This window comes from Manacus candei, unplaced genomic scaffold (genome assembly GCF_025592945.1).
Source record: "Manacus candei isolate 608988 ecotype Guabito, Panama unplaced genomic scaffold, ASM2559294v1 h1tg000073l, whole genome shotgun sequence".
Taxonomy (NCBI): Eukaryota; Metazoa; Chordata; class Aves; order Passeriformes; family Pipridae; genus Manacus; species Manacus candei.
In genome coordinates this window covers 113957-140010 of record NW_026138121.1, presented here as the reverse complement: position 1 = coordinate 140010, position 26054 = coordinate 113957, and the positions used below count along the sequence as shown (strand labels likewise).

Sequence of the window (26054 nt, the reverse complement as noted above, 5' to 3'; positions counted from 1 at the left end):
GGTAACTTTCAGCTGTTCACTCCTGTGGTTTGGACTGCAGTGACTCACAAGCAACATAGGACAGGGTGCTACTGTTACACTGCGCAGAGGAGGAGAAAGGTTTTGAGATGGGAAGGCAAATGTTTTAAAAGCAAGCTTCCATATCCCATTTAGAACGTGTCTGTCTTGCATAGCATTGCAAGACTCTTCAGCTTGAGATCAAAAGCTAAGTGGCCTTAAACACGAATCCCTAACAGTTGATTTGCTGTGATATTCTGTACTTAATACCTGCTGAAGACACTATGGGTTTCACTCCAAAATATGCTTAACCAGCAGCACTTAATGACTTCATTGAGTCTTACACATGTACTTGAAAGCAAGCACTTTGTATCTTTGTTATTGCAAGGCCTTTTTCAGTATTCTCCAAACACACAGAGAAAGATCAGGGCGCTGGGAAATCTGTGCAGGGAGATCTCAGCTCTCCCCATCACTCCTGGCTTGACACCTCTGGAAGCGAACAAACTCTCCTTAGCAAGTTTACAAGAACAATTAATACCGGCTTGCAAGACTTCAGAAGCACTAGAGCTCCCCTGGGATACACCCTGGCAGGCAGTTACTCACTCTGCGCCTGCAGGAGTGCTGCCCCAGGTATGGTTTTTTATCTATTTTTTCTTTTCTTTTTTACTTCTAGTACAGCCTTAGGGATCCAGCGCAGAAGAGCCGAGCAGGGCCCACAGCGGCGTCGGAGGCACCAGCGGCCCGGCCCGGCCCGGCCCGGCCCGGCCTTGCCCAACTCCGGCGCGCCCACACCGCGTCCTCCGCCCCCGAGGCCGCTCTCGCGAGAGACCGTCGCGCGCGCTCCATATTGGGGCATCTCTGTCCTTGGCACCGGAGCTCTCGCGAGCGCGGCCGTGACGAGCATTGGGCCGTGCGGGGTGTGCGGGGCCGGTGCCCGGGATCGGTGCCCGGGATCGGTGCCCGGGCGGTGCGGGTTGTGCGGGGCCGGTGCCCGGGCTGTACGGGTACTCGGGACCGGGGCCGCTTGGGGCGGGGCAGAGGCGGCGGCAGCTGCGGTGTCGCCTGCGCGGTCCTACCTGCGGCGGGAGCGTGTCCCCGCCCCCCACGTCGGCGCCCCCGCCTCGCTCGCTGCCGGCTGCGCGACCCCCGCTGCGCCTCACGGGGCCATCCAGCCCCTCGCGGCTTAACCCGGGGGAGAGAGAGCAGGGCGGGAAGGCGGTGACAGGGCCGCGTTCGGCATCGCCCCCCGCGTCTTTTGGAGGGGGGTAGTGGCGGCGCGGAGCGCAGGCGGGCGGGGCGTGAGGGGCCGGCGGCGGCTGCGTGGGCGTCCCTGCTGCGGGGCCGTCCCCACCTGGGGAGCAGCGAGGCGGGGAGGGGAGGGAGCGGAGGAGAAAAAGGAAGGAGGGAAGGAAGTTGTCCCTGCTGCAGGAGGAGGTAGTGGCGGCGTCGGTGCTGCTGCTGCTGCAGCTGCGGGCGAAGCCTCCCCCTCCCGCCGAGCCGGGCCGGGCGGGGCTGGCTCCGCAGCCGAGATGTCTCAGGAGCGGCCCAAGTTCTACCGGCAGGAGCTGAACAAGACGGTGTGGGAGGTGCCCGAGCGTTACCAGAACCTCTCCCCGGTCGGCTCCGGGGCCTACGGCTCCGTCTGGTGAGTGCTGGGAGGGGACCGGGGTGTGCGGAGGAGGTCACGTTAGGTCGCTGCCCCCCCCTCTGCCCTGCAGAGACCCGCGGCGGGATCCGTGCGGGGCGGGCACCGCGGCGAGCGGAGCTTGCTTGTCCTTTGGGAGTTCCTCTCCCTCAGCTTTTTACCAGTCTCCTGTTGAACAGTTTTCCTCACGGTTTAAGAGCGGTACTGCCGGGAAGCCGCAGTCTTGTCTTTGGAATGCGTTGGGGATTGCACCACACTGCAGGTGGTACTGAAACATTTTTGTAGGGGAAGATAATAATGTGTCGTCCCAGTCCCCCCGCCCCGAATGATCTCATATGGACATATTTCGCTGTGCCTTCTTGCAGTTAGTAGGTGGGGGCTGGAGAGGCATGGAGCCTGGTAAGTCTCCCATAGCTGGTTTTGCAGAGCTGAGGGCCTGGCAGCTCTTGTCGCAGTTTCTTTCTGGACGTGAAGAATAGATTATATTTGAGGCAATTGTATTGTAAATGGAATTTGTTGATAGGCAGGGAGAGGTAGAGGGGAGGCTACGAGGACTGTTATTGTATCCCTGACTTGTAGTGGGTGTACAAGTACCGATGTTTTCTTGGCATTAGTAGGCGAACACAGGAAAACTCCTTTTATTGCTGTAGAAGGACAAAATTACTGCAGTGTGTTCTCCCTGGGAGAGTAAAGTCCTGGTATGAATCCTGCAGAAATACAGCGAGTTTGAAGAGTTTAGTTTTTAATTCTTACTTAATAGGAGCAAAACAGGCTACATGTGTGAAATACAGCACATCCTTAATTTGTAGTTGCTCTGCTGAAATATGTTGGATCATTAAACATAAATGGAGTTGCATGCATTGCTTAATCTTAAAGACAAAGTAGTATTTGGATCAGTTTGACAGCTAGATTTTAGCAGTCATTTAGTAGAGCTGTATAGCGCTCACAGATGACTGTCTCCCTTTCCTAAGAAACATCTTCCACACAGTCATTCTGTTTTTCATTCTATGTTCTTTGGTTCTGTCAGAGTGTGATCAGAATTTGCAAATATGGGTGCGTAATGATTACACATCTGCTCTGCTGTTGTGTTTGAGCTGGCATGCATATTTTTTATTAACACAGTGTTAATAAAAAATTTATATCATGAGTATCAATTTTATTATAAGGAGGGATGCATGCTAGTAAAGAATTTTGCATGTGCTATGGTTTTAATGAACTGCTCTCAGCTGTTCTTCTTCAGTTATGAAATTGTTGGTAAGTTGAGCTGAAATGACGTGCATTTCTTAAAATGCTGAGCCTCAAGTATGCAAATGCCTCCATTTCATAAAAGAAAAAATGGCTGGTCAATTTTGTGGCAAGATTAACCAGTATACTTGTTGATTTTTTTTTTTTTAATAGAATCATAGAATGGTTTTGATTGGAAGGGAGTAGACAGGTTTTGTTTGGTGAAAGAAGGGCCTTGTTGATGGAGCTGATAAATACCCCTGTAAGTATCACAGAGTTATGTAACTCCTGAAATGTAATGGTAGATTAATTTGCTCAGTGCCTTGTACATTGTATTTTAAGGCTGATTCTGTGTTGTCTAGCCCACTCCTCTTTTCCCCCTCTCCACAATCTCCACTGTGTGTAATAGTTCCAAAGCTTGTTTTCATAACCAGTAACTAAAGAGTTTGCATCGTGAATTTCCTGTTTTGCTGTGTCAAAACTTTCAAAGATTGTGCAACTGTGTTCAGACCAGATGAAACAGTGTTGTATTGGAAGCAATTTCAAACATGTGGCATATGAGCCTTTCTACAGTCCATGTTAATAGCTTCCTGTATGTTCTTCTAAAAATAGGTTTCAGAAAATATATAGTTCAAAAAGACTAGTGATATGGAAAGTATGTCAGAGTTAAAAAAATCAACAAACAAAAGTCTTCACATATTTATGTAAGTTTATTAAGCTACAAGTGGTGATTCATATTATTTAGGATATTCCTGCAATGACTTGTCCTGCTCTCTATCCCTTTAGAGATTTTTTTTTTTCTCCCCAGTAAAAAGTTACCTGGTTTCATTTGAGACTTTGAGTTTGGTGTATCTTTGTTGGGATAGTAAATAGTGGGGTTTTAACCACCCTTAAACCAAATGCTTAAATATACTTTGGTATATATTTGCTGCATGATCATATTTAACTGTAGTAAAATGCTCTGTTGTTTATTTAGTTGCCAAGATGAGGCATTTGAAAATGAGGGATTTCTATATAGTGGAGGGGAAAATTAATAAAAAAGAAAGAATTAAGCCAATAGATGAATCACTTAGACTATGGAGCTGTCGGGTGCTTTGGATGTCTGTTGTGAGTAGGAACACCCTAATACACGAACTTGACTATTGTGTAGTCAGTGGATGGAGAGAGAGGCATTTTCTGCGGGGAGCCTGAGACACGTGCCTGAAGTTAGAGCAAATATTGCAGTTTTTTTCAAAGGATGGTGTGCGGTATTGGAAGAATGATGTTCAAATGGCCAGCTCAGGTATTTTTCAAGATCTGTTTTAAGAAATGGAAATACGTGGAGATGCAAGTAGGAATTCAGTTCTGAAACTTGGAGAAAAATCTGTATGTATCCTCCCATTGATTCTTACTAAGTCATATAACAATTGCTGTGACATCTGTTGTGTGAAATGGTATTTCATTTATTCTTGCATCAGTTTTGTATATTCATACAACATAGTCTTTTGTGTGAAAAAGGTTTTGTAACCAGGCCTACACTGGAAAAAAAAGGGTTCCTGATGTATCAGTCTTGTAATGTTTCATTTAAGGAGGAGAGGGGCCTAGACAATACAACATCTTGCAGTGGGAAGTTGCTGAACAGAGATGGGATTGATGGGTGACTCACAGGTTAGTTGGAGGATTGCTTTGCTTCTTGTGTGTGCTGGTGAGAAGTCTGGGCATGTGGCATTAGTTCAGCCAGTTCTAAGCTAAGCAAAACAGTGTTTTGATAATTTTTGCCATCAATTTCTAAAATGCTGTGAAGGCACACTCAGTATACTCTTAGTTTACTTCGTAGTTGTATTTTTAGCAGCTGCTGTTTGTGTGTTATATTGATACCTGTGTAAAATAATGGATCTGGTTTAATTCTTTGCAAGCTGTCTGTATGGCCTTAATTAATTTGGAAAGCAATTGAACAGCCAAAACTTATTCTTCCTCAAAATCTTGCATAAGATTTTTTTAAATTTGGTTTTGTTGGTTTTGGGTTTTTTTAGTAGACTGTCAGGTGATACAATCCTTGCAAAACCTATGATTTCTTCCCATTTCAACCCACAGTTGTACTAACAGTGAGTCTGAATGTCTTGGATACTGAGATAATTACCAAACAAACATATGGATTTAAGAAATTTTAAAACATCAGGCTCCAGAGGGAATTAAATAACAACCCTAAATATCACCTCTGTAGAAGCATGCAGGTACCTCTAAAGCATGTATATGCTTGAAGGGACAGGTGCCTGCTTCTCCTGTAAGGTGTGGTAGTTATGTGAGGAGTGATATGAAAAGAACTACAAAACCGAGTGGGAGGAAGCAGCCATACAGACAGGATTAGCAGAAGATGTGCGAGGAAGGAAGAATCAAGTAGGAGAAGGGCAGGCACAGAAAAGCCATGGGCAGAGCTCTGAAAATGCTAGCAAGTAGTTTGAGCTTTATGGGAACTTTTTATATTAAGAAGTGAAATTAGTGTGAAGACATCTGTCCTATAGGGAGATTTTTATTGCAACTTTTTTAGAAGCAGAAGCTAGTGTAGCAGAGGAAAATGAGATTTACAACTTTGATAGTGTGTTGGGAGGGTAACTGACTGAAATGCAGGTACAGGTTGAACTCAGAAGTGACTGGTGTTAATAATAAACTGTCAGGTACTAAGAACTGTGTTTTTCTGTCTGTGACTGGGGGTATATAAATTAACTTCAAAGGTACCACTGAAGATACTCAGCTTAGGTATTTGCACTAGCAATGTGCAGCATACTATTTAGCAAAATAGCCTTTGCAAAATAATCTTTCTGATTATCTCGTATTTAAATAAATTGTGTTCATAAGTAATTTTGTGCATACTTTAGTTTCTCAGACTACTTCAAATGTTGCTTCTAAGATCTAAGTTGGATCAGTTTATAGGTTCTCTAAAATATTTGTTTTATTCTACCTTTTATGTTCTGGGTTTAATTCAGGTTAGCTCAGAATTGTAATTCTAGCTCGCTTAGGGTGAGGTGGATGCAATTCATTTGCCATAGCACAGTACTATGTAAGAGGTTAAAAAATGTATGATAAATTCTGAATTTGTGCTGATCCTGTTTTAAAAGAGATTTAAAACTGTACGTCATGCAATTTTTTTACCCAATTGGGCTTCGTTAGCTGAAATATGATCAGTGTTATGCAGCTCTTTTAAGTCTGTGATGGAAGCCAGATTCATGTTCTTCAAAATGCTCTTCAACTGACAGCTGTCCTGTAGCTCCATGAGAACCATTAGACAGATTATCTATATTGGCAGAAAATTACTCAGCATGCTTTTATCTGTAGGGAAATAGTCTTTAGGCCTCAAATGTGACCAAACTTAGTCTTCTGACTTTAAGAGTAAGTCTAGATTGTGAATGTGCAGTAATACAAAACTTTCTTTCCTGAGCTTGTGCACAGTGTCACTGTTGCAGTGCTGCTGATGGCAATTCCTCTTGGGCATTGTACAGCTACTATAGCAGCATAATAACTTGATACAGCCCCAAAAATTGTCATTAAAAAAAAAGATGAAATTGAATTTCATTTGGACCCTGAAACACCTTATGTTATGTCTGATGGCTCTGAAATCTTCTCAATATCTTGGAAACCATCAGTATGAAAGAGTTACTGGTATATGCTGCATTTTGTACCTGAAATGTTTGAAAACCGATAAAGATTCATGACTAATTCACAACAGCATGTGTTGAATTATGATAACTAATCTTATTTTTACTCTAAGTCCTAGAAAACACCTTATGTATCAGTAAAATATTGTCAATGTAATTTCAGGCCGAATTAGGGATCTTGGTATATTGCAAAATGGTGTATGTATTTCATGAAGTGTTGCAGCTTAAATATTTATTTTTCTAGTGGTGTGTGAGAACTTACTAATTTCAAATAAGGATTAAAAAATGAATGCTTAATGTCTTCTTTCGTCTACTCAAGCTGAGTGGGGTGTAAAGGATAACATGTGTGGAAGCAGTTGCTCTTGGGCATTCTTTGAGCCAGTATGATGTAGCTTCAGTAATTCAGCTGTGGCAGGTTGGTGCTCCTGTGACTTGCTGTCTGTACTCCTGTACGTTTTCCAGAGAGCTCTTTCCACTGTGTGTATGCCCTTTATAGAAAAGGAGATACTCTTCTTCCACTGTGCACAGTGGGTGTTTCCATTCTCTGGCAGGACCTGGGGAAAGGATCCCTCTCTGCAGAAATGAACTGGTACTGTGTTTTCTATTTCTCATGAGCCTCATTTACGAAGTTCCTTGGAAACTGGGCAACTTTGAGCTAAGAAGTCTTTTTGCAGGTTAATTCCAGTTGATTGCTTTAAGAATAAATGACAACTACATTTATTTCAAATAGCTGCTTTGGCAGGAGTGGGCATTGTGGGTTGCCTGGGCAATTGTGGGTTTGTTCTAGGGTTACTTTTTTGATTGGTTTTGAACTTTCTGTTAGTTAAGCTTTACATTTCACCTTACATTTATAAATGTGTAGCATTCCTTTTTGCTTGATGTTTATCAAGAACTAGTGCATACTCACTTTTAGATGGAAGCAGGAGTTCACCTGAATCATAATGCAGCAGGAAAATAAATATTGTACTTCTATGACTTTCTTCATTCTATACTCTCCTCATGTTTGTTGTCTTGAGTCAAGCGTTACCTTGATTTCACATCCTCCCTTTCTCCTTCTCCTTCCTTTTGGACAGACCAGAGCTTTATAAGTTATATAAGGACTTACTTAAAAAAAAGATAATTTTACAGTACAAAGCATAAAAAACCCCAAACCTATTTGTACAAAATTTCTGCTAAAGGGACAAGTTTTGGTATTGTACAGCTAATTATCATTTATTCACGTGCATTTTTGTATAACAGAACTTTAGGATTGGATGTGATTTACCAAAGAAATTTGATTTCTGCTTCAATCATAGTTAACAACAGTCATATATGATTTTACTAGGCATAAGTCTTGGATTTTTGTATGGACTTAAATCCATGAATGGTAGTATCTTGAGCTTAGCATTTTGTGATGAAGTGTGGCATATGAAAGTATGTTTAGGAATTGTGATAATATTTACAAGTACTCTCCCTCTTTCCAGAACTTTATTACATATTTATGTTTAAGAGCACTTTAGACAGCAAAGTCAGAAACATTTCTTTTTTTTCTACAAAATTTCCCTTTACTGTATGGACAAGACCCTTTACTGTATGGACATGTCTCAAACATTTTCTGTAGAAACCAACAGTTGTGTAAATATGTGGGGATTTTGGGTGGGAATGCAGGTTATGGACCAGGATACCTAGAAATTATTTTCATTGCAGAAACGGTGTTGACTGTGACTCAGTATCTAGATAGCTGCTGCCTAGAGTTTCTAAGTGTGGATTTGAAGGCATTTATAAAGAATTCATTTGGATAATTTGATTACTCTTTGTTGTAGCTCTGCCTTTGACACAAAAACTGGGTTGCGTGTGGCTGTGAAGAAGCTGTCCCGACCATTTCAGTCCATCATCCATGCCAAAAGGACCTACCGAGAGCTGCGGTTGCTTAAGCACATGAAACACGAAAATGTAAGTTGAAGGAGATGGTATGAAATATTTCTCTGAAGTTGGACTATCCAGTGAGCATCCATCATGATTGTATTTAAGATCTTGCTGCATATGATTTTTTCCTAATGCTAAATACAAAGCTTGCAGTAGTCCAAGGGATTATAGTTGTAAAAAAGCATGCAGAGTAAAAATAACAAACCAACCCCAGAAAGCCCCCACAATAGCCAATTTTGTGTTAAAAAATCTTAAATGTTCTATAGAATATAATCTTGAAATTACAGTTTAGCAAGCTCATGCTGTCATAAAGGTTTGGGACACAAGTGATGTCACTTACATTCTTGTGTTTGCTTGCTGTAGTAAATTGCAGTTTTTGTTATGTTAAGCATTTATTTAAAAAAAAAATCCCAAAGTTTGTTTTTAGTGGCTTCTGGAGGGTTTTTAATACTTGTTTTGGCTTGCCTGTATCAGAAGGGTGGGAAGTAGATGTTCACTAGATTCCTGTAGGCAAAATAGAGGGGAAAAAAGGGGTGGTGGTGAAGGGGTGGAAATTAGATGGCTTTTCATACAAGCGATCCACTTAAATTATCAACAAGGAAACAAAATAGAATGTGACAAAGTTTATGTTGAACTATTTTTTGATATAAGTTGCATTCGGTATAGAACAGAGTTGGCTGACCCATTTCTTGTGTGTGTGACATTAACACACCAACATATTTATACACTGCAAACTGTTCGGAACAAGCATTACATGCAATGGAGCAAAAAGTCTCATCACGTGCCCTTGGTGCTGCTGTCAAAAGGTCAAGAAGAAAGAAAGGCTCTCAGTTTCTTTTGTCCAGTGAACTCTGACTTGGCAGAAGGGAAGTACTTTTTGGATATGAGCTGAGCAAAGCTAGGACCTTTATCTAGCACAATAAAAACAAGCAAGCAAGCAAAGGTTCATCGTAAGGTTCTTTTTGGATGGTCTGTTCAGAACTTCTGCTGTGGCAGTGGTGGTTGTGTTTTGTGGCTTCTCATCACTACAGTCAGCGGCTGGTATCCCATAAATCTTCTTGACATTTTAAGTGTGGCTAACATGATTGGAAGTTCTGATGGATGGATGTATTACTGTCAATAATTGTTCCTCATTGCCTCTGTGTAATACCATTGTCTCAACAGTAGAGGTAACATTTGATCCTGCTTAATATCCATGGAACAATCAAATGATTTGGGTCGGAGGGTTCTTAAAGATCATCCAGTTCCACTCCCCTGCCAAGGGCCGGGACACCTTCCACTAGACCAGGTTACTCCAAGCCCTGTCCAACCTGACCTTGAACCCTTTCAGGGATGGGGCAGCCACAGCTGCTCTGGACAGCCAGTGCCTCACCCCTCTCGCAGGGAAGAATTTCTTCTTAATATCTAATGTGAATCTACTCTGTTTCAGTGTAAAGCTATTACCCCTTGTCTTATCACTACATGCCCTTGTAAAAAGTCCCAGCAGTCCCCTGGGTTTTTTTTCTGGACTTTTTCACATAGCTGAAATATTCTCCAAATAGGAAAGCTTTGATTATCTATTGCTTAAAAAAAATAAAGCTAATAAACGTAAGCAATGAAAATTAACTTGTGGCTACAACTACAACTGTGTCTAGCATTCATTAATATTTTTGGATTAGTATTGCAAAGAGCCTATGTAGCTTTAAGAGTAAGGAATAAATGGAAGTTAAGTTGTTTATATATGAATATATATATATTACCAGTTCATCATACCATTATCTGTTTGTGGGAAGGTTATCTAGGTTGTGATTTGAAAATTCTGCAGATGCAGAGATGCACAGAACTGGTTCAGGCAGGCATATTAGTGCTACTGTCCTGACTATTCAGATCTCAGTTTAGAAGAAAAAAACTTGGTTTTATGTGGCACAGAACACATCAGCAAAACTGGAAAGTATGGCAGTTTAAGGGGCTTGAGCATAAGGTAGTTTTCTATATCCTGTATGTAGTCTAGTTCATTATGATCTTGAGCAAGTAAATGAACCTGCAGAGCACTCAAGTGCATCTGCATTCTATTTTCAAGTTTCAGAAGGCCTTGTTAGTTTACATAAAGCACAACGCTGAGCAGATGGAAATAAAAACATCTACTGGAAGGAGTAGATTCTATGCCACAAAGGATCTTAGTAATTGTATCATATTATGCTATGAATAGATTTAACAACTTTACTATTTTCTTTCTAGGTGATTGGCTTGTTGGATGTGTTCACCCCTGCCAAGTCACTAGAAGAATTCAATGATGTGTAGGTAACTTCTCTGAAGACTGCAACAAAATACCTTTTGTATCTTCTTTTATGTCTCCCAGATTATTACAGAAATACTTGACACCTTAATTCATCTGCCATCATTCACAAATAATTCTGAATTCCAGCACAAAGATACTAGGACATTCTAAGCTATTGCCCTTGTCAGACTTGTTCACTTGGTGTGTTTTATTGACCAGTGCTGTTGGAATCAGTGTACTAATCTGCTACATTATTTAAAGTGTTGTGGACATATTTTGTTCATTAACATGCTTTGGGACAGTCAGCCCTGCTACTGGAGATGCATAGAGAATTTTTATCCTAATCCTGTTGAAGAGATTGCTTCATAGCCCACGTGTTTCCTTCTGATAATAGGTACTTGGTGACACACCTTATGGGAGCAGACCTGAACAACATTGTGAAATGCCAGAAGCTCACCGATGACCATGTGCAGTTTCTCATATACCAGATTCTTCGGGGACTGAAGGTATGTGCATCTGTCCTACCCAAATGCTCATCAACAGGAGGTGCAAGTTCTTGAGGAGTGTTATGTCCTCAGAGATTCTTGTGAGTACACAGTGGGGCTTCTGTAACTTTCCTAATGTATCATAGGATAACTTTATATTATCGTTCTTTCATTTTATAGCTCTTTGGAGCTCTACATCAGTAAGGTTACCTATCATTTTTGTGTATTCCTGTGGGCAGAGTGTGGAAAACTGTGAACTGATGCCCTCCAATCTGCTCTGACTATGAATTTGCCCTTTCTTCAGTTTTGTTTACTTGTGTGGTTCCACTCAGGTGCCAGCACTCCTGGGTGTTCCTAATGAGAGACAAACTGGAACACCTACCTACTTAAAACTTACAGACACAGCCAGGTCCTTCTGCAGACAAGCTGTAGCATTTGAATTGTGTGGGCTGGTGTAGGGCAATATTTTCTACCGAAGAAATGAAAAGGAGGCTACTTGGAATGTTATATAAAATTTATCATCTTTTTTTTACAGTACATCCATTCAGCTGACATAATACACAGGGTGAGTGTTTGTTCTAAGATTGTTTTGGTACAGGAAACAATGTTTTTAAAAAATGAAGCAGAGAATTTTACCATGTAGCACTGATTGAAGCCAGAAGAAATTTTCTGAGACTTAGTTTGGGTAAATAGTAGAAAGATTAAACATGGGAAGTGATTATCAAGATCTGTAACTTCTGTTTCTGCCTGTGTTCAGCTTGTATCTTTGTGAAGCAGCTTTTCTATTAATATACATATATTGCACTGGTTTTGCAATAATCCTTTATGCATTTTTGCTTATATGTGACACATCTGAGGATGTCAGATCTCTGACTCTCTGATAAAATACTTTACCCAGAGTTGGTATTTACACTGAGTTAGAATCTATATTTCTATCTGCATTTATATTTTTATCTACTTCAGACTTGTGAAACAACACTGTTGATGTTTAATTTTTTAGGATTTAAAACCTAGTAACCTAGCTGTTAATGAAGACTGTGAGCTAAAGGTAATGTAATCACAAGATCTGATTGGTTTGACTGAGATTTGAGTGAATGCTGTGTGGATGTCCCTTGCAATTAAAGGGTCAAAATAATTCCTTTTGAAAATACTTTGTAGCCCAAGGTACTAATGTGCTTCCCAGATGTAAAGAGATGTAAGGATGTGTTTTCTGTATCTGTTTCTGTGTTTCTAATGAATCATAATGAAAGTGAAGAGTTAATAGATTTAGTTTGGGTTTAGTTGCTTTGGAGACAAGATATCCAGACGTAATTCTTATTGTCGAGTCCTATACTGCTCTAGGCTAGTGTATTTTAACTGGTTGTGAAATTTGGTTTCATAATCTGTTTTTGCAGCTCCACTACCTTTCTTCTCCCCATTCCAGTGATTGCTTGATTGTTTGCTCCAGCTGGTTTGCATTGTTCCACTGCAGTAGTTGGTGTATGTCTTTTCTGTAGATCCTGGATTTTGGCTTGGCCCGACACACAGACGATGAGATGACGGGTTATGTGGCTACCCGGTGGTACAGGGCCCCTGAAATCATGCTGAACTGGATGCATTACAACCAGACAGGTAATGCCTCTAACTAACACAAGGCTTTTCAGTTTCTGAATGGTGGGGAACAGAGAGATTGTCCTTGTGCATGCTCCCTTCCATTTGATGGAATAAGTCGGCAGTCATGGTAATTATGCTTTAGTAAGGGAGCTTAAAAGAAGCAAGTCATAGAATTGGTATTTGAACCACAGTCTGTCAGATGTAAGTCAAGAATCATTGTGATAGCATTGACAAGACTGCTTTAAATTTGAACCTTTGAAACTGCAATCAGTAAAATATTGTCAGCATTTATCCATTGTTTTCCCTAGCACAGTAGTTTTTAAAGTAAGTGACTGGAATGGATCTGGATGAGGAGAAGGTGTGCTTTTAGGAAGCTGCTGGGAATACACTGAAAAATGTCTGCAGTTATGCTGTGAAGAAATGATTGAAAAGTATATAAATCTATCCTTTCCTCTCTTGTTAGCCACTTGTTCAGAGTTTTATCTTCCTCACAGTTTCCAGTATCTTCTCTCCAGCACACCGCACTTCCTATTTGCAGATCAGGCACAGAGAAGAAAAAACAAAGGCTGAGAATGGTTCTTGTACAGGACAGCATATGCACCATACAAAATAATGTGCTACCCCAATTTCATACATCAATATTTTTTTCTTTTTGTTTTTTTTTTCTTTCCTCTTGCATGTATATAGGCTTGTCTTATATCTCTGGTATAATAGTTGGTGGTTGTTTGGATAGAATTTATGTAAGGCGAAGTGCAAATTCATTTCTCAGAGCTGTCTTGGACAGGTTTCATCCTCTGATTATATAGATTCGTCCCCAGCTCTTTGGTGTTCAGTTCATGTTATTCTCTAGAAGGAAGAGTTGCCTGATCTAGTATTCTGTTGTTTGTACAAGTTTTAGATGACACAGTTATGGAACTGTATTAGTTAGCTTGCAGTGTATTTCAGATTGCTTCAATGCCATGAGACTATTTAAGGGTGGAGTTGTTTGCAGTAGTTGGACAGGGTGATTCTACTGAGATTGTATTTTCATGCATTATGTTGTTTTGTTTTCTATTTTATTTTGTTCAGTTGATATTTGGTCAGTGGGATGCATTATGGCTGAACTGTTGACTGGAAGAACATTGTTCCCTGGTACAGACCGTATCCTTTAGAAGTAATATATTTTTTTAAATGGAAGTTAGAGATATTCATTTTCACATGCTTGACAAGAAATAAGTTGTGTGTTTGGTTGTGTACTTTTTTGTTTGTTTTCAAATTAATGGCTTCTATTCCAGTACGATGAGGTGAGTTCTTGATTTTGCTGCACATCTGTTCCTATTTATTAGCATCCCTAGAATTACTTACACACTGTTTGTTTCTGGGAGTTACTTTCCTTTAAGTTCATTTAAATTTATTAGTTGAGTTTGTAGAAAATACCTGCATGGCTGTCTGCTGAGAATCCTGTCATGCTTCAGGTTTCTAGCAAATGTGAAGCATCCCTTCTGGCTTCTCTTTGTCCTGTGGGTATGCTGTGAAAGCAGTGGGTTTGCAGACTCTTTAGTGCCAAGGTTCTCATTAAAACTGCTTTGAAATGTTAAGGTTCTGCTTCCACACCTGACTGTAAACAGACTGTGAGCCTTCTTTCACAGCATGCTTGTACTGATATGAAAATCAAGCTTGAATAATGTCTTTTCAAAATTATTTTTTTTTGGCCTTATCAAAGTGGACTGGGTAGTACACTTTGGCAAATTTATGAGAACAGTTTGTGAGATTTGGTCACATTTTCCCTGGGAAGTTGGAACTGAGACTTGATGCAAATTGTTGCTCTTAACAGCTTTTCTCCATTCAGGCACACAGCATAGCAGGGTAATTTACTACTGGCAAGAATTTTCATTGCCTAGAGGACTTCATTTGCCAGAGAAAAGTACATTGCCCACCTTTGACCAAAGTTTATTATTTCAGCCACAGTTTGTTTATTTTAGTAGCTTTTATTAATTTATTAGTATTTATGTCTGTTAATTCAAATATGTTAGCACTTGATAAAAAGAACACTAGTGTTGGAAGTGCTGGCCTTCTGTTTACTGTGTTGCCTTCAGAAAGCATCTCGAGGAAAAGGCTCTCATTCCAGCTTTGACACAGTAACCTCCCTTTTCAGTGTGCTGTAACTTTATCCTCTTCCCTATTTTTCTGGTTGTCTTCATCTCATAATTTGTCTCCATATTTGTTGAATTGATTGTATTCCACTCTGTAGTCATCTCTGCTGTATATTTCTGTTGTCAGACAGAAACTGAACTAAAACAAAAGTGGCTTCAAAGCTAGAAAAAAAGTTGCTCTCTTTCTATCCACTGATTGAGCATGTGTAGGTTGCTTTGAACAGATTTGTTTCTTTCAAGAAAAACTGAGAGATCAAGGATTGTTGATTCAAACAAAGCAAAAGTCTTTCAGCTGTTGCCATTATTTGACTCTGCCACTCTAACAGTGGCACTTTAGATTTTAAAAATCTTGACACTTGCAGCTAAAATATTTGCTAATAGGATTTGCAGTGTGTAACAAATCCTTCATGATGAGTTCTTTATGACTTGAACAACAGTGATCTTCCAAGCCTGAGAATTTTTTTTCTCCAACTGTGTTCTTAGCTGTAAATTATAGCCAATAATATCTGCAATGCAAAATAGAGTTTACTTCTGGGATCTAAATTGTTTGCTTTGTTATACTTCACTAAGTTATATCTCCCAGCAGATGCTTGTGATTGTTTACTTTAAATGCACGATTTCTTCCACAAATGGCAGCAATGCTTTTTAATTAAATGCTTTTTCTGTTCTGAGATTTAAGAAAATATGGTGAGATTTAAGAAAAATAAGGCCCAATCCTTTCCCATTTTAGACAAAACTTTGTAGTACTGTAGTTTTTACAGCTTGTGTGTGTGGTTTCCCACTTCAGGTAAATGTATACGCTTTTTGATTGTGAAGTTAGAACTATAAGGGGAGCAGCGTTGGTTCAGAATCTTGTTTGTGCATGTAACACTCATCCAAGGATCTAGAAAGGACCCAAGCTGTCAGCTTTCATCCCAGTTTTGCTGACATCTAAAGACAGCAAGCAGAAGTTAGATAACAGTTGGCTCTAGTTTATTCCTGTCTTGGAGGGCTCTTTGAATATATGTGTGATTTTAGAAGAAAGTTTTTAAGAAATTTTCCAGGTTTAGACACTGTTGGATAGTTCTGGGCTCTTAATAACTTCTTTGTACCCACAGATTTGCTGAGGCCTGTGTTCCTCCTGCAGTGTCTCTATACAACTGCTGACTTAGTGACTTTGCAAATACTATTAACATATGTAATTCAAGGTATATTTAGCTTGCCTCTAGTAAGTATTGCTTGCCTCTTGCAGTATGTCCAAATCCACTGCAGTTCTAGAAAATTCTCTTTGCAGTTGGAGGCAACTTGATTCTGCGTTCCATGTGTTCAGGAAGCTGGAAATTGCTCCTATTTGACAACTGAAAATTTGAAATTCTTGCTTTTTGGTCTCAAGATGTTCATTTTTTCGACTCTAGAGCTTCACATTTCTAAAATTAAAGGGACAGTGACAGAATACGTAATGGCTTCTCAGGATGATCGTCCTTCTGTTTAGATGGTTCTTTTGTTTGAAGTGTTGGTCCCTTTCACCAAGAATCTGGCAGAAATGGTGTGATGTTATTTACAGTCTATCACATATTTCTTTATACGGCGCAGAGATGCATCTGTTACTTGTAAGAAGCTTCAGTATGGGTAAGCTGTACAGTCTATTTAATTGGGTAAGTAATAAAGTTGTATTCTGAGATTATGATCTTCAATGCTGTCTGTGATGATTATACCACTGATAAACTAATGCTGAACTTAATGTTCTGAAGGACCTAATCTGTAGAGATTCTGAACATGGCTGTCATTGATGTAAAGCAAGAATTGAGATACTCTTAGGAAAAAAAACCCTATGGTTAATATGGGCTTAGCTCTGCAGTATTGTTACAGTACTCTTAACTTAAAACTGAATGCAAGGTAATTGAATTATTTGTATTGTAATCTATGGGTAGAAATATTTGGATGGAAGATGGACTTCCAGTATTGGTGAGATCTCTGCCAGGAGGTGGAGAAGGGGAGCAAGATTGTGAGAAAGACTAGTCAGAGACAAAAAAATGAGGTAATGAAAATCAGAGTCCTTTAGGCTTTTAGCATGAGTCATAGATAGAGGCTTTTTTTTTTGGTATTATTGTATCTGTCTTATACCAAGATCAGTTTCTGCTAAACATGTATATTAAATTTTTGCAGCTCTTGTAATGTGAATGATTCACACGAGTAAGTAGGAAAGTTGACTCTTTTTGATAGTGTGACTCGCATAAAATCATATAAAGTGAAAATAAGAATATCTAGAACTGTTTGGACTAGTTTAGCCAATTTTGTTTTTCTGTATGTTTTAAGTTGACTGTATTCCCTTAAACTCTGAAGAGTGTTTTTATTACTGTTTCTATTCAGTAGTATGAGTCTCATGATAACTAACCAGTCTGAAATTACCTATTCTTCTATTATGTCTTATTCTTGCTTGTGGTGGCAGCTAAAACAACTTTGAACTTTGCTTTGTCTGGATAAGCTCTTACAATCCTATGATGTCTGCTGCTAATGGTGATGGCAGGTTGTTTTCTGAATTTTAGAATCACTGAGGCTCATCAGTCCTTGGGAGTATCTTGGAGATGGCACTTGGGGTTTGCATGCTGTGCTTTCCTTCTCTATGCACATGTGGTGGTATTTTTCTTCTGCTTTCTATTTACTACATCTTTTTCCTGTCTTTAATGGCTTACGGCTCATTTCTCTGGGATGTGGTAGGCCCTGTAGTTAAAGAATGCTGCAGTTCAGCAGACTATAGATGGCAGACCTGAAACTAGAAGCAGGGATGGATTTTGGCAGGCCTGTGGCAGTGCCAGTTACACATCCTGTGTTTTCTCTTGTTTATCTCAGAAGTCACTGAAGCATATTACACAAGTAACTTCCAGTAGTAAATGGGGCAGCAATATTGTGGGCATACCTGGTGCACACGATTTTAAATGCCTTTAAAGTAATTTAAATATTTAAACTAAGGTATGGCATGTGACTTCTGAGGCATGTTAGCAGTTGAAATTTACACAACTGTGTCTTGCACAAGAATGAATGAAAGATGTAAGGGCTGTTTTAAATAGCACTGGAGAAAAGCCAATTTAAGAGTCAGTTGTGGTTAGTATAGTGCCCTCTGCTATTTCTCACTACACCAGTGAGTGGGTATTCTGACTTCATTTTAAGCATTGACAATTAAGAGTTGGCAATTCAGCTAAGCTAAATCCAGCTAGATACATTGGGTTTACGCTTAGGTTGTGAGTGCTTTAAGTAGCTACAAGTTGGCCAAGAAACTTGACAAGTAAGAAGTTAAATCAGCTGTTCTGACAAACTATTTCCAAGGCTTTTAGACCGGAGTTTACATCAAAATGTGAAGGTTTTAGCAAAATATTGGTGATTTCCTTCATATACAGTTTGCCAGTATTACAGGAACTCAGAGTTGTTGTTTTTCAGTTTGTTTTTTTTAAACAGGTGACAGTTTTTGAAGTTCCTTGTAGTACTGAAATTAAAAGATACTCTAACAGAAAATGGTAGCTGTATCTTAAATCATCAGGAAGGCATTGATCCCAGGAAAAAAGGTTGTCTAGTAAGTAGACTACTTTTATTGCAAGGGAAATGTGTAACTAGTTTGGTATAATTAAAGCAAATGTAAACATTACAGACAGTCTGAAATCACTATGGAGGATAATTCAGGGAAGAAGAGAGATTTTGTGTTAATGGTTCCTAAAAAGATATTTTGTCTCCTTACTATCTTGAGTTTTAGACATAAAACAGTGTCTTTGATGGACCTATTTTTCTCCTCCACTCAGTTGTACATTTTGTCACTTAGGCTTTGTTAAAGAGGACAGCTCAGACTGGTATGTGACCTGGTGGAAGCTCTGTTCTGGAGTAAATGTTCTTTGCATCTGCAGTGTTACGTCCTGAGAGCTGTCCACATAGATACATTAAACCTGAGTCCATATTCTGTTTCTCTCTGCTGCTCCAGCAAGTCTGGAGGGCAGAAGGGGACGTGCAGGTGCTTTGGCCCTCCTGATCCCAGGGGCTGGCAGGGGCCAGTACCTTCTGGCAGCTGCAGCAGCCCAGCTGCTCTGGGCCTGGGAAAGTTGTACCCCATGCTCAGGTGAAGCAATGCCGGAGGTTATGAGCAGGGGCCAATCATCTTCTTACTTTCTAAGTTTTAGAAGTGGCTAAATTATCTTGGAAGGTGTTCACAAAAGGCCTTGGATTTCTTTTTAATATTAGTGCCTACCCTTTTCAGCCTTCTGCTTTACTTCAGCTGTCACTAACGCAACCTAATCCTGCTAACTGCGGCCACTTTGGTGTGGGGCCTGAAGGGGTGAAGGGAGCATGTGAACTGATCCTGCGCCAGTGGGGCAAAAGCTTAGAGTTCTGCTCCAAAATAGTTAAGGATGCAGTGACCGATTCAATGAATGTTTTGTATGTGTAGACAAGATGTTCAATCTGTCTGATAGAGAGATGAGTTATAAAGGGGTATTCAGTTGTAAACAAGAGGAATTAATATGGTTTGCTTAAAATAGATTTTCAGTCAAGGCCTTGGCAGGAATTAATTTTCAACATTAATAGGGTGATATGTTGCGCTTTTCATTTTGATTTCTCCCAGCATTTTCCTTTATGGTCCATCATTAGATATTGATCAGTTGAAGCTCATTTTGAGACTCGTTGGAACCCCAGGGCCTGAGCTTTTGAAGAAAATCTCCTCAGAGTCTGTGAGTTTACACTTTGATTGTGATATCTGCCCTTTCAGAAGTCCCAAGTTTGTCTGTTGTTCTCTTGTAGTCTCTCTGTAGTATGTGTTGGGATTTATTTTCTGTTATTTTAATTCTTTTGCAATTTTTTGCTCTTGGATGGCTTTGAGTTCTTATGCTATGTGTTTCTGTTCTTTATTCCTCTTACCTCTGCCCATGGTATGATTTTGTCCTTTCATATTCCCATTTTACTGCTTTGTGACTTTTCTTTCAGTTTGTGGATTGTATGATCAGATATTACTGGGGAAATATTTTTCACAGCTAAGAGCTTGAGGCTTATCTCTATTATTACTTCTCCAGATTATGTACCCAGGGATCTCTCTAAATAGGAGCAAGTGTGTTATCCTGTAAACACACACAGTCCCTTCTGTGCTGTGATTAAGTCCTGAAACACTGCTGCCACTATCTTTGTTTTTGTAGCATAAAATGCCTTTTAGATGCCTGTATCTAGCAGCTGTTTCCAGGGCACACAGCATAGTCTGCTGAGCATATAACTACTTGTGCTATGTAGGATGTTGCTATATGGGGCCCTTTTTATCAAGGTAATAGCAAAAAACAGCCATATTGCCATTTGCTATATTGTACTAATCTTGAATTGTGAACTTCTGCAAAGACAGTGTTAAAAATGGCCTTTAATTTTACCTGTTTATGAAGGTGAAGTGCATAAACGGTAGAGCAAGGGGTGCCGTAGCAGTTGGGAGTAGCAGGTTAATGCACAGTGAGCAGTGAGCTGGCACAGGGGTCACTGGCAGTGCTTCAGCAAGTCACTGCTGTTTGTGATGCACAGCAGAGGATCAGAGCAGTGGAGAGTGGGGATAAGATTTAATGCTGCAGCTTATGTTCCTGTTCTTGTAACAGTGACTGTAAATACAAAATGTGAGATTAGCCTTGGATTACATGTGAAGAAGGTAGATGTACAGTGCAAATTTGAATAAATTGGTCAACTTGCTGAATATCCCACCAGTTTAAAAAGCCCTGGGATGTTCTGCCTTTGGAGAGATTAGAACTGAATAATGCAGGTTGCTTTGGTTGCTCTGTGAACTGACCTTAAGACCAGTCTGGTGTTTGAAGTACAGGGGACTAGCAAGAGACATAAACTGAAAGGTTGACTAAATTAAGCATAAGATTAGTTTGCATATGTAAGTTGAAGTGGGTCTTTTATTATATTTATTGTGCAATAATAGTTAAAACTTGCTCTTACCGAGGTCTGAAACAAGAGTCTGTTAAAAAAACCCAGTAAAATACTGTTTCTACAATTTTTTTCCGTCATATGGGGAATGCAAAACTATTACGTGTTTGAGGGCCTTTAGTGTGTCACTATAACAAATTGTTTTTCTGCTGCATTACTTTACTTGCTCTCACTTTCCCTGTTCACTGACATCAGTCTTATGCAAAGCTAGTGTTTTGCTAATTTTGCACTTACTGCTTTCTTTCACCTCGCCCACATATCAAAGTGCATTCAAAGCTGTTCAGAAGGTGTCAGTTGTGAGCCAGTTTCACTTTGCACCACAAAAAACTAAAGTACTTTCCATGCAGGGAGGAGGTAAAAAAAAGCTGGTAACCAGCAGAAGGATACAGGTTTTGTTTCTGTTTTAATTTTTGTTCATTTTCCTGAAGCTGTATATAGCTTCAGTGGCCTAGGAAGAATTTTGAGGTGTAGCTTCAGCTGAAGGAAACATCTACTCTGATGGCTTAAAACTTTTGGGAAATGTGAATGCAACCATGTTGGAGTGTAATAGTGCTTTTATTGAACAGAAATACTTCCTGTACTGGCAGTTACCAACTGATCAGTGATCCTCTATTGTTTCAAGTGTTCACTAGGGTAATTGCTTAACTTCTCACAGGTAGTTGAAAAAATTAGTGGGCCCTGCCTTATATGGCTTTTGCCTTGTGGTTTGCAGAAGAGATGCTTTGTATGCAACTGTTTTGTGTTTAAAATGGTTTTTGCACTGTTTTTAACAAAGCCCTTGACTAGGCACTTAAGATATTAACCAGCTTCAGCAGATCATGCGTCTGACTGGAACACCCCCTGCATATCTCATTAACAGGATGCCCAGCCATGAGGTGAGATCTGAGCAGATGAAGGGGGTTTGCAGGGCAGGTCTTCACTTAGTGTTCACCTCTTCTATAAATTCTATGCTTGCATGTGGCATGGGGTGGGCAATTAACTACCTGCTCTTCAGCAAGATTTTTGTACTAAATAAAGTCTCGAGATTTGGACACTGCGTGCCCAACCACAGATTTCTGAGACTCGAGAGAGTGTGGATGTGAGTTGGTTTTGTATTGTGTGCCGTGTTGTGCAGCTTCTCAATGAACAGCACGCTGCACACAGCTTTACTAGGACTCCAGGGAGTCAGCTCTTGCTGTACCTCTTTGCTTTTCAGTCTTGCATGAACCACAAGTAATGTCAGTTCTTCCTCTACTGTCTTGAGTGCCTGCTAGTTGGGACAGGATAATGCTGATGCACTTAGTACTTGTCAGAGTGAGTAAAGAGAAGGCAAAGCAAGGAAACAGACTATAATAACCAGTGCTTTAGGATAGTTGAAAAGTACTTTGTCTTGGTGGCTGGATTGTATTATACTTCAACAGAGCATTTGTTTCCACAGGCAAGAAACTACATTCAGTCTTTGTCTTACATGCCGAAAATGAACTTTGAAAATGTGTTTATTGGTGCCAATCCCCTGGGTAAGACTTGTTTTATTAAATGCTGTGTTCTTCCTGAAATTGAATGTCCTGGGACACAAAGACATTCCCAAAGTTTTGTTCTGACTAGTACAGAACAGGGCTATGTACTGTTTTCAAGTTTACAAAGTATGTGTGGGCCAAGAGTGTAAAAGGAAGAAATCGTGAGTGATGGGTGGGTCCTGAGAAACTACAGATTCCTCATATACATTGGGCTTTTACAAGCTTACATTTCAGAGTGCACTGTCACACATCTCACTGTGTAATCCTTTCTGTTTTGGTGCTCTTGCAGCTGTGGACTTGCTAGAGAAAATGCTGGTGCTGGACACGGACAAACGCATCACTGCAGCAGAAGCACTGGCCCACGCCTACTTTGCTCAGTATCATGATCCAGACGATGAACCAGTGGCAGACCCCTATGACCAGTCTTTTGAAAGCAGAGAACTTGAGATTGAAGAATGGAAAAGTAAGTTTGGGGGAGGGGAGAGAGAGCCAGCTAGCTTCTCTTGTGGTCATAGAATCATAGAATATCCTGAGTTGGAAGGGACCCACAAGGATCATGGAGTCCTGGCACAGGGGTCCTGTGCAACCCAAACAATCCCACCATGTCCCTGAGAGTGTTGTCCAAATGCTCCTTGAACTCTGACAGCCTTGGGACCATGACCTCTGCCCTCCTGCATGGGGAGTCTCTTCCAAGTGCCCAACCACTCTCTGGGTGAAGAATCTCTTCCTAATACCCAGCCTAACCCTCTGCTGACACAGCTCCAGCCATCCCTTGGGTCCTGTCACTGGTCCCAGAGAGCAGAGCTCAGCACCTGCCACTCCACTGCCCCTCGGGAGGAAGCTGCAGACCCCAGTGTGTCTCCCCTCAGTCTTCTCCATCCTGTGAGCTGGGTCCATCCCATGAGCTGCGGTTCAACTAAACCCTGGTAATTAGAGGCACAAAAGAAAGTGATAAAAATATGGGCATCCTGTTGATCCTGAGGTCCTTATACTGGCTGAATCTACCGTATGCTATGCATATATTTAGGATAGTCCCTGGTAACTGGTTATTACTAGGAGCATTCAAACATGTAAGCAACGTAGTTGTTCATGTCTTTATGTTTTGTAACTTATTCACATCTCAATGCTCTTTCATTGTGTATGTTAGTCTCTGAGAGTAGTGTAACCATTCTTCTCTTTTTTGTCTTAATTAAAATATGCTTTTAGAACCTTTAAGGTTGTTGTAGGTTTTCTTGCATGAAGAGATGTCTTTAGTACTGCTGTCATAGTACTGCTGCTAAGTTTCTGTCACACTTTTCCCACCAGGCCTGACTTACGATGAAGTAATCAGCTTTGTGCCACCACCGCTTGACCAAGAGGAGATGGAGTCCTGAGAAACTGCTCTCTTCTGTCTGTCCCACTTCACTGTGAAGGGAAGGCCTTTTCGTAGGGACTCTCCAATTATCGTTCAAGTGCCTCATCACAACAATATTCTCCTTGGTGGAAGGGTTTTGTGTGTGTTGAACTGGGGAGGGAGGGGGGAGGGAAGAAAGCTGAGTCCATGTAAACATGCTGCATGCTCTCTTGTATTTTGTGTACAGCCTGGGGCAAGCCTCTGGAGACCTGTTCTGACTGCACTTAGTTCTTCCAGAGTAACAGTGCACCACCATTTTGCACTGCTGGGGCAAGATGGGGAAGTTGACATTTAAAGGTTTGGTTACAGTCATTGCCATTTATCAATTCTCCTACAACTAAGTAACCTCAAAATAATGAAAGTTGGTTTATAGGCTTAGAGAGTCCTCTGTTTTCTTCAGGACTGAAGGTGGGGTTAAGGAACATCCTTATTCAGTACCAGGTGTCTGATTTATATCCAGATCTTCCTGGTACAGCAGAATGTAGAGGCCTTCCAACGCCTGATCCTTGGAACATGAAAAGATGTTGTTTTGAAACTGTAAATATGTTTGTGCCTTAAATGAATGGGAAGAGAGAGGAAAGGAAATCTCTGACCCACTGTTTTTGAGGGTGAAGGCTCCCACATAGCCAGGCATGAGCTCAATGTAATCAGGAAATAACTTTCTGAGGCAACAGCCTCAACCCCTGGATTGGGTATTCCTGTGTTTTTCCCTTTTCTCCTCCTCTTGTTCTGAGGCTTCCTAGCATTAGCTCCTAAGAGACAGAGGTTGGAGAAGATTCTTGCTAGCCACACATTTGTGTATTCTGTTTCTTAGAAGGTGATGTGTTTTGCATGTTGTAGCTGAATGTGCATGTAGAGCTGCTTGATTTTTGTCCTTATTTTTTGGGGATGGCACTGGGGCAGTTAAATCATCAGTGAAATGTTTACTGAGTACCTCAGCTGGTGCCGTGAAATCACAGCACCCTTCCTCCTTTGCTGCAGCTCATTGGGAAATACCTGCCATTCAACAAGGAAAGGAGATAATATATGGCATATAGAAACGTGCCCCTTTTTCCTTGTTCTGACCTTCTGTTTGCAGAGAAGGAGAGCTTGGGCTGGAGAGTTTTTTGTGAGATCAAGTGTAAAAAAATGTTCTTTAAAGAAACATGGTATCTTGTGCCAGAACTTAACTTATTTCCTGAAAAGAATTTTTTAGAAGTATTGGAATCCAAAGCAAAGAAATAAGCATGCATAAACACACAATCACCCTTTCACTGTCTATATCTATAAATATAAATATTTATATATATATAAAACTAACATTAACCAGAAGGTTTTTTTTACCCTCTCAGATAAGAGCTTCTTGGCTGCTTTTTAGCAGTTTGATCTCTGCCCAAGGAAACGTGAGAAGAGAGTATGTTTGAATATAAACAGGGTTCAAATATTTTGTATTTTACAGGACTCTGCAGGAGTAAAATACCCAGTTAGGGACTGGCAGGAGGGAGGTTTCTCAGCACGTTCGTGTGCTAGAACTGTAGCTGGGGAGTTCAGGAGCCAAATCTTAGGGCTTCTGGTGGAGACATTTTTAGACATTAATTTGTTGCAGGCATCTTGTGTGGGCAACTCATCACATCACTATGTATGTGAAGAGAAAGGCTTTTGAAGTATTTTGTATTCTTGTTACCTATGGGGCAGAGAGGAACCATTTGTAGTGTTTTTACCCTGTTTGAAGAGGCAGCATAAAGGGATGGGACATGAATGACAAAGCCATTGATTCTTTCTAGGCTACTTCCCAGTGATCTCTTCAGGCCAAATATTTAATAAAGGTCTGAGCTGAGATGAAGAGAGTAGTTATATCTAGGATAAAACTCTCCACAGCCTAAAAAAATCAAGACAGAAAACCTTCCTTCTCTGCTGGACCAGCAGTCTGGGTATTCAGATGAAAATGTCGATATACTATGTAAACCTACAGCAAGATTATTTTTATCAGCTGTTTTATGTGTAGATGCTATAGTGTGAGTTCATGCGGAAATATTGCTAAAAATTTTTAAAAATATAGATGTTGTGCGTGTGTGTGTGTGTGTGTGTGTGTGTGTCTGTGCGCGTGTGTGAACGGCAGTGTTTCATTCGGAGTCTGTCCCTAAGGGAGCCCATGTGGAATGCACTCCTGCTGTCAGTGCAATGCTGGTCAGCTGCCTGCAGACTGAGCAGGATGCTGCACTTGAAAGAAAAGATCTGCTATTTTGTTTCTACCCATGAATTTTGCTGTAATTGGTTATGCCAGATAAGATGTCACAATACCACTGGTTAAAAATAAAATTTATTTTTCAGATTTACTGCACTGATGGTACTTGCAAACCTCTTACACTAAAGTGTTTGTTTTAGCATGGTGTGTGCTGT

At 40.5% G+C, this 26054-nt stretch overlaps 1 protein-coding gene across 2 annotated transcripts; it reads left to right on the top strand.

The window, feature by feature from the left end:
- The first annotated feature begins 868 nt into the window (after positions 1-868).
- MAPK14 (mitogen-activated protein kinase 14) lies at positions 869-25986 on the top strand. 2 transcript variants are annotated; one of them, XM_051808998.1, is made up of 12 exons: positions 869-1642; positions 8301-8430; positions 10621-10679; positions 11055-11166; positions 11681-11710; positions 12146-12193; positions 12642-12756; positions 13807-13878; positions 21582-21661; positions 22204-22282; positions 22572-22745; positions 23588-25986. In XM_051808998.1, exons 1-12 carry the CDS (start codon positions 1527-1529, stop codon positions 23653-23655), a joined length of 1083 nt encoding a protein of 360 aa, XP_051664958.1. In that variant the 5' UTR covers positions 869-1526; the 3' UTR covers positions 23656-25986. The 2 variants fall into 2 exon arrangements, with proteins under 2 accessions (XP_051664958.1, XP_051664957.1); XM_051808997.1 differs by lacking the exon at positions 21582-21661 and adding an exon at positions 19479-19558 and having other exon boundaries at positions 874-1642.
- The last annotated feature ends 68 nt before the right edge of the window (positions 25987-26054 follow it).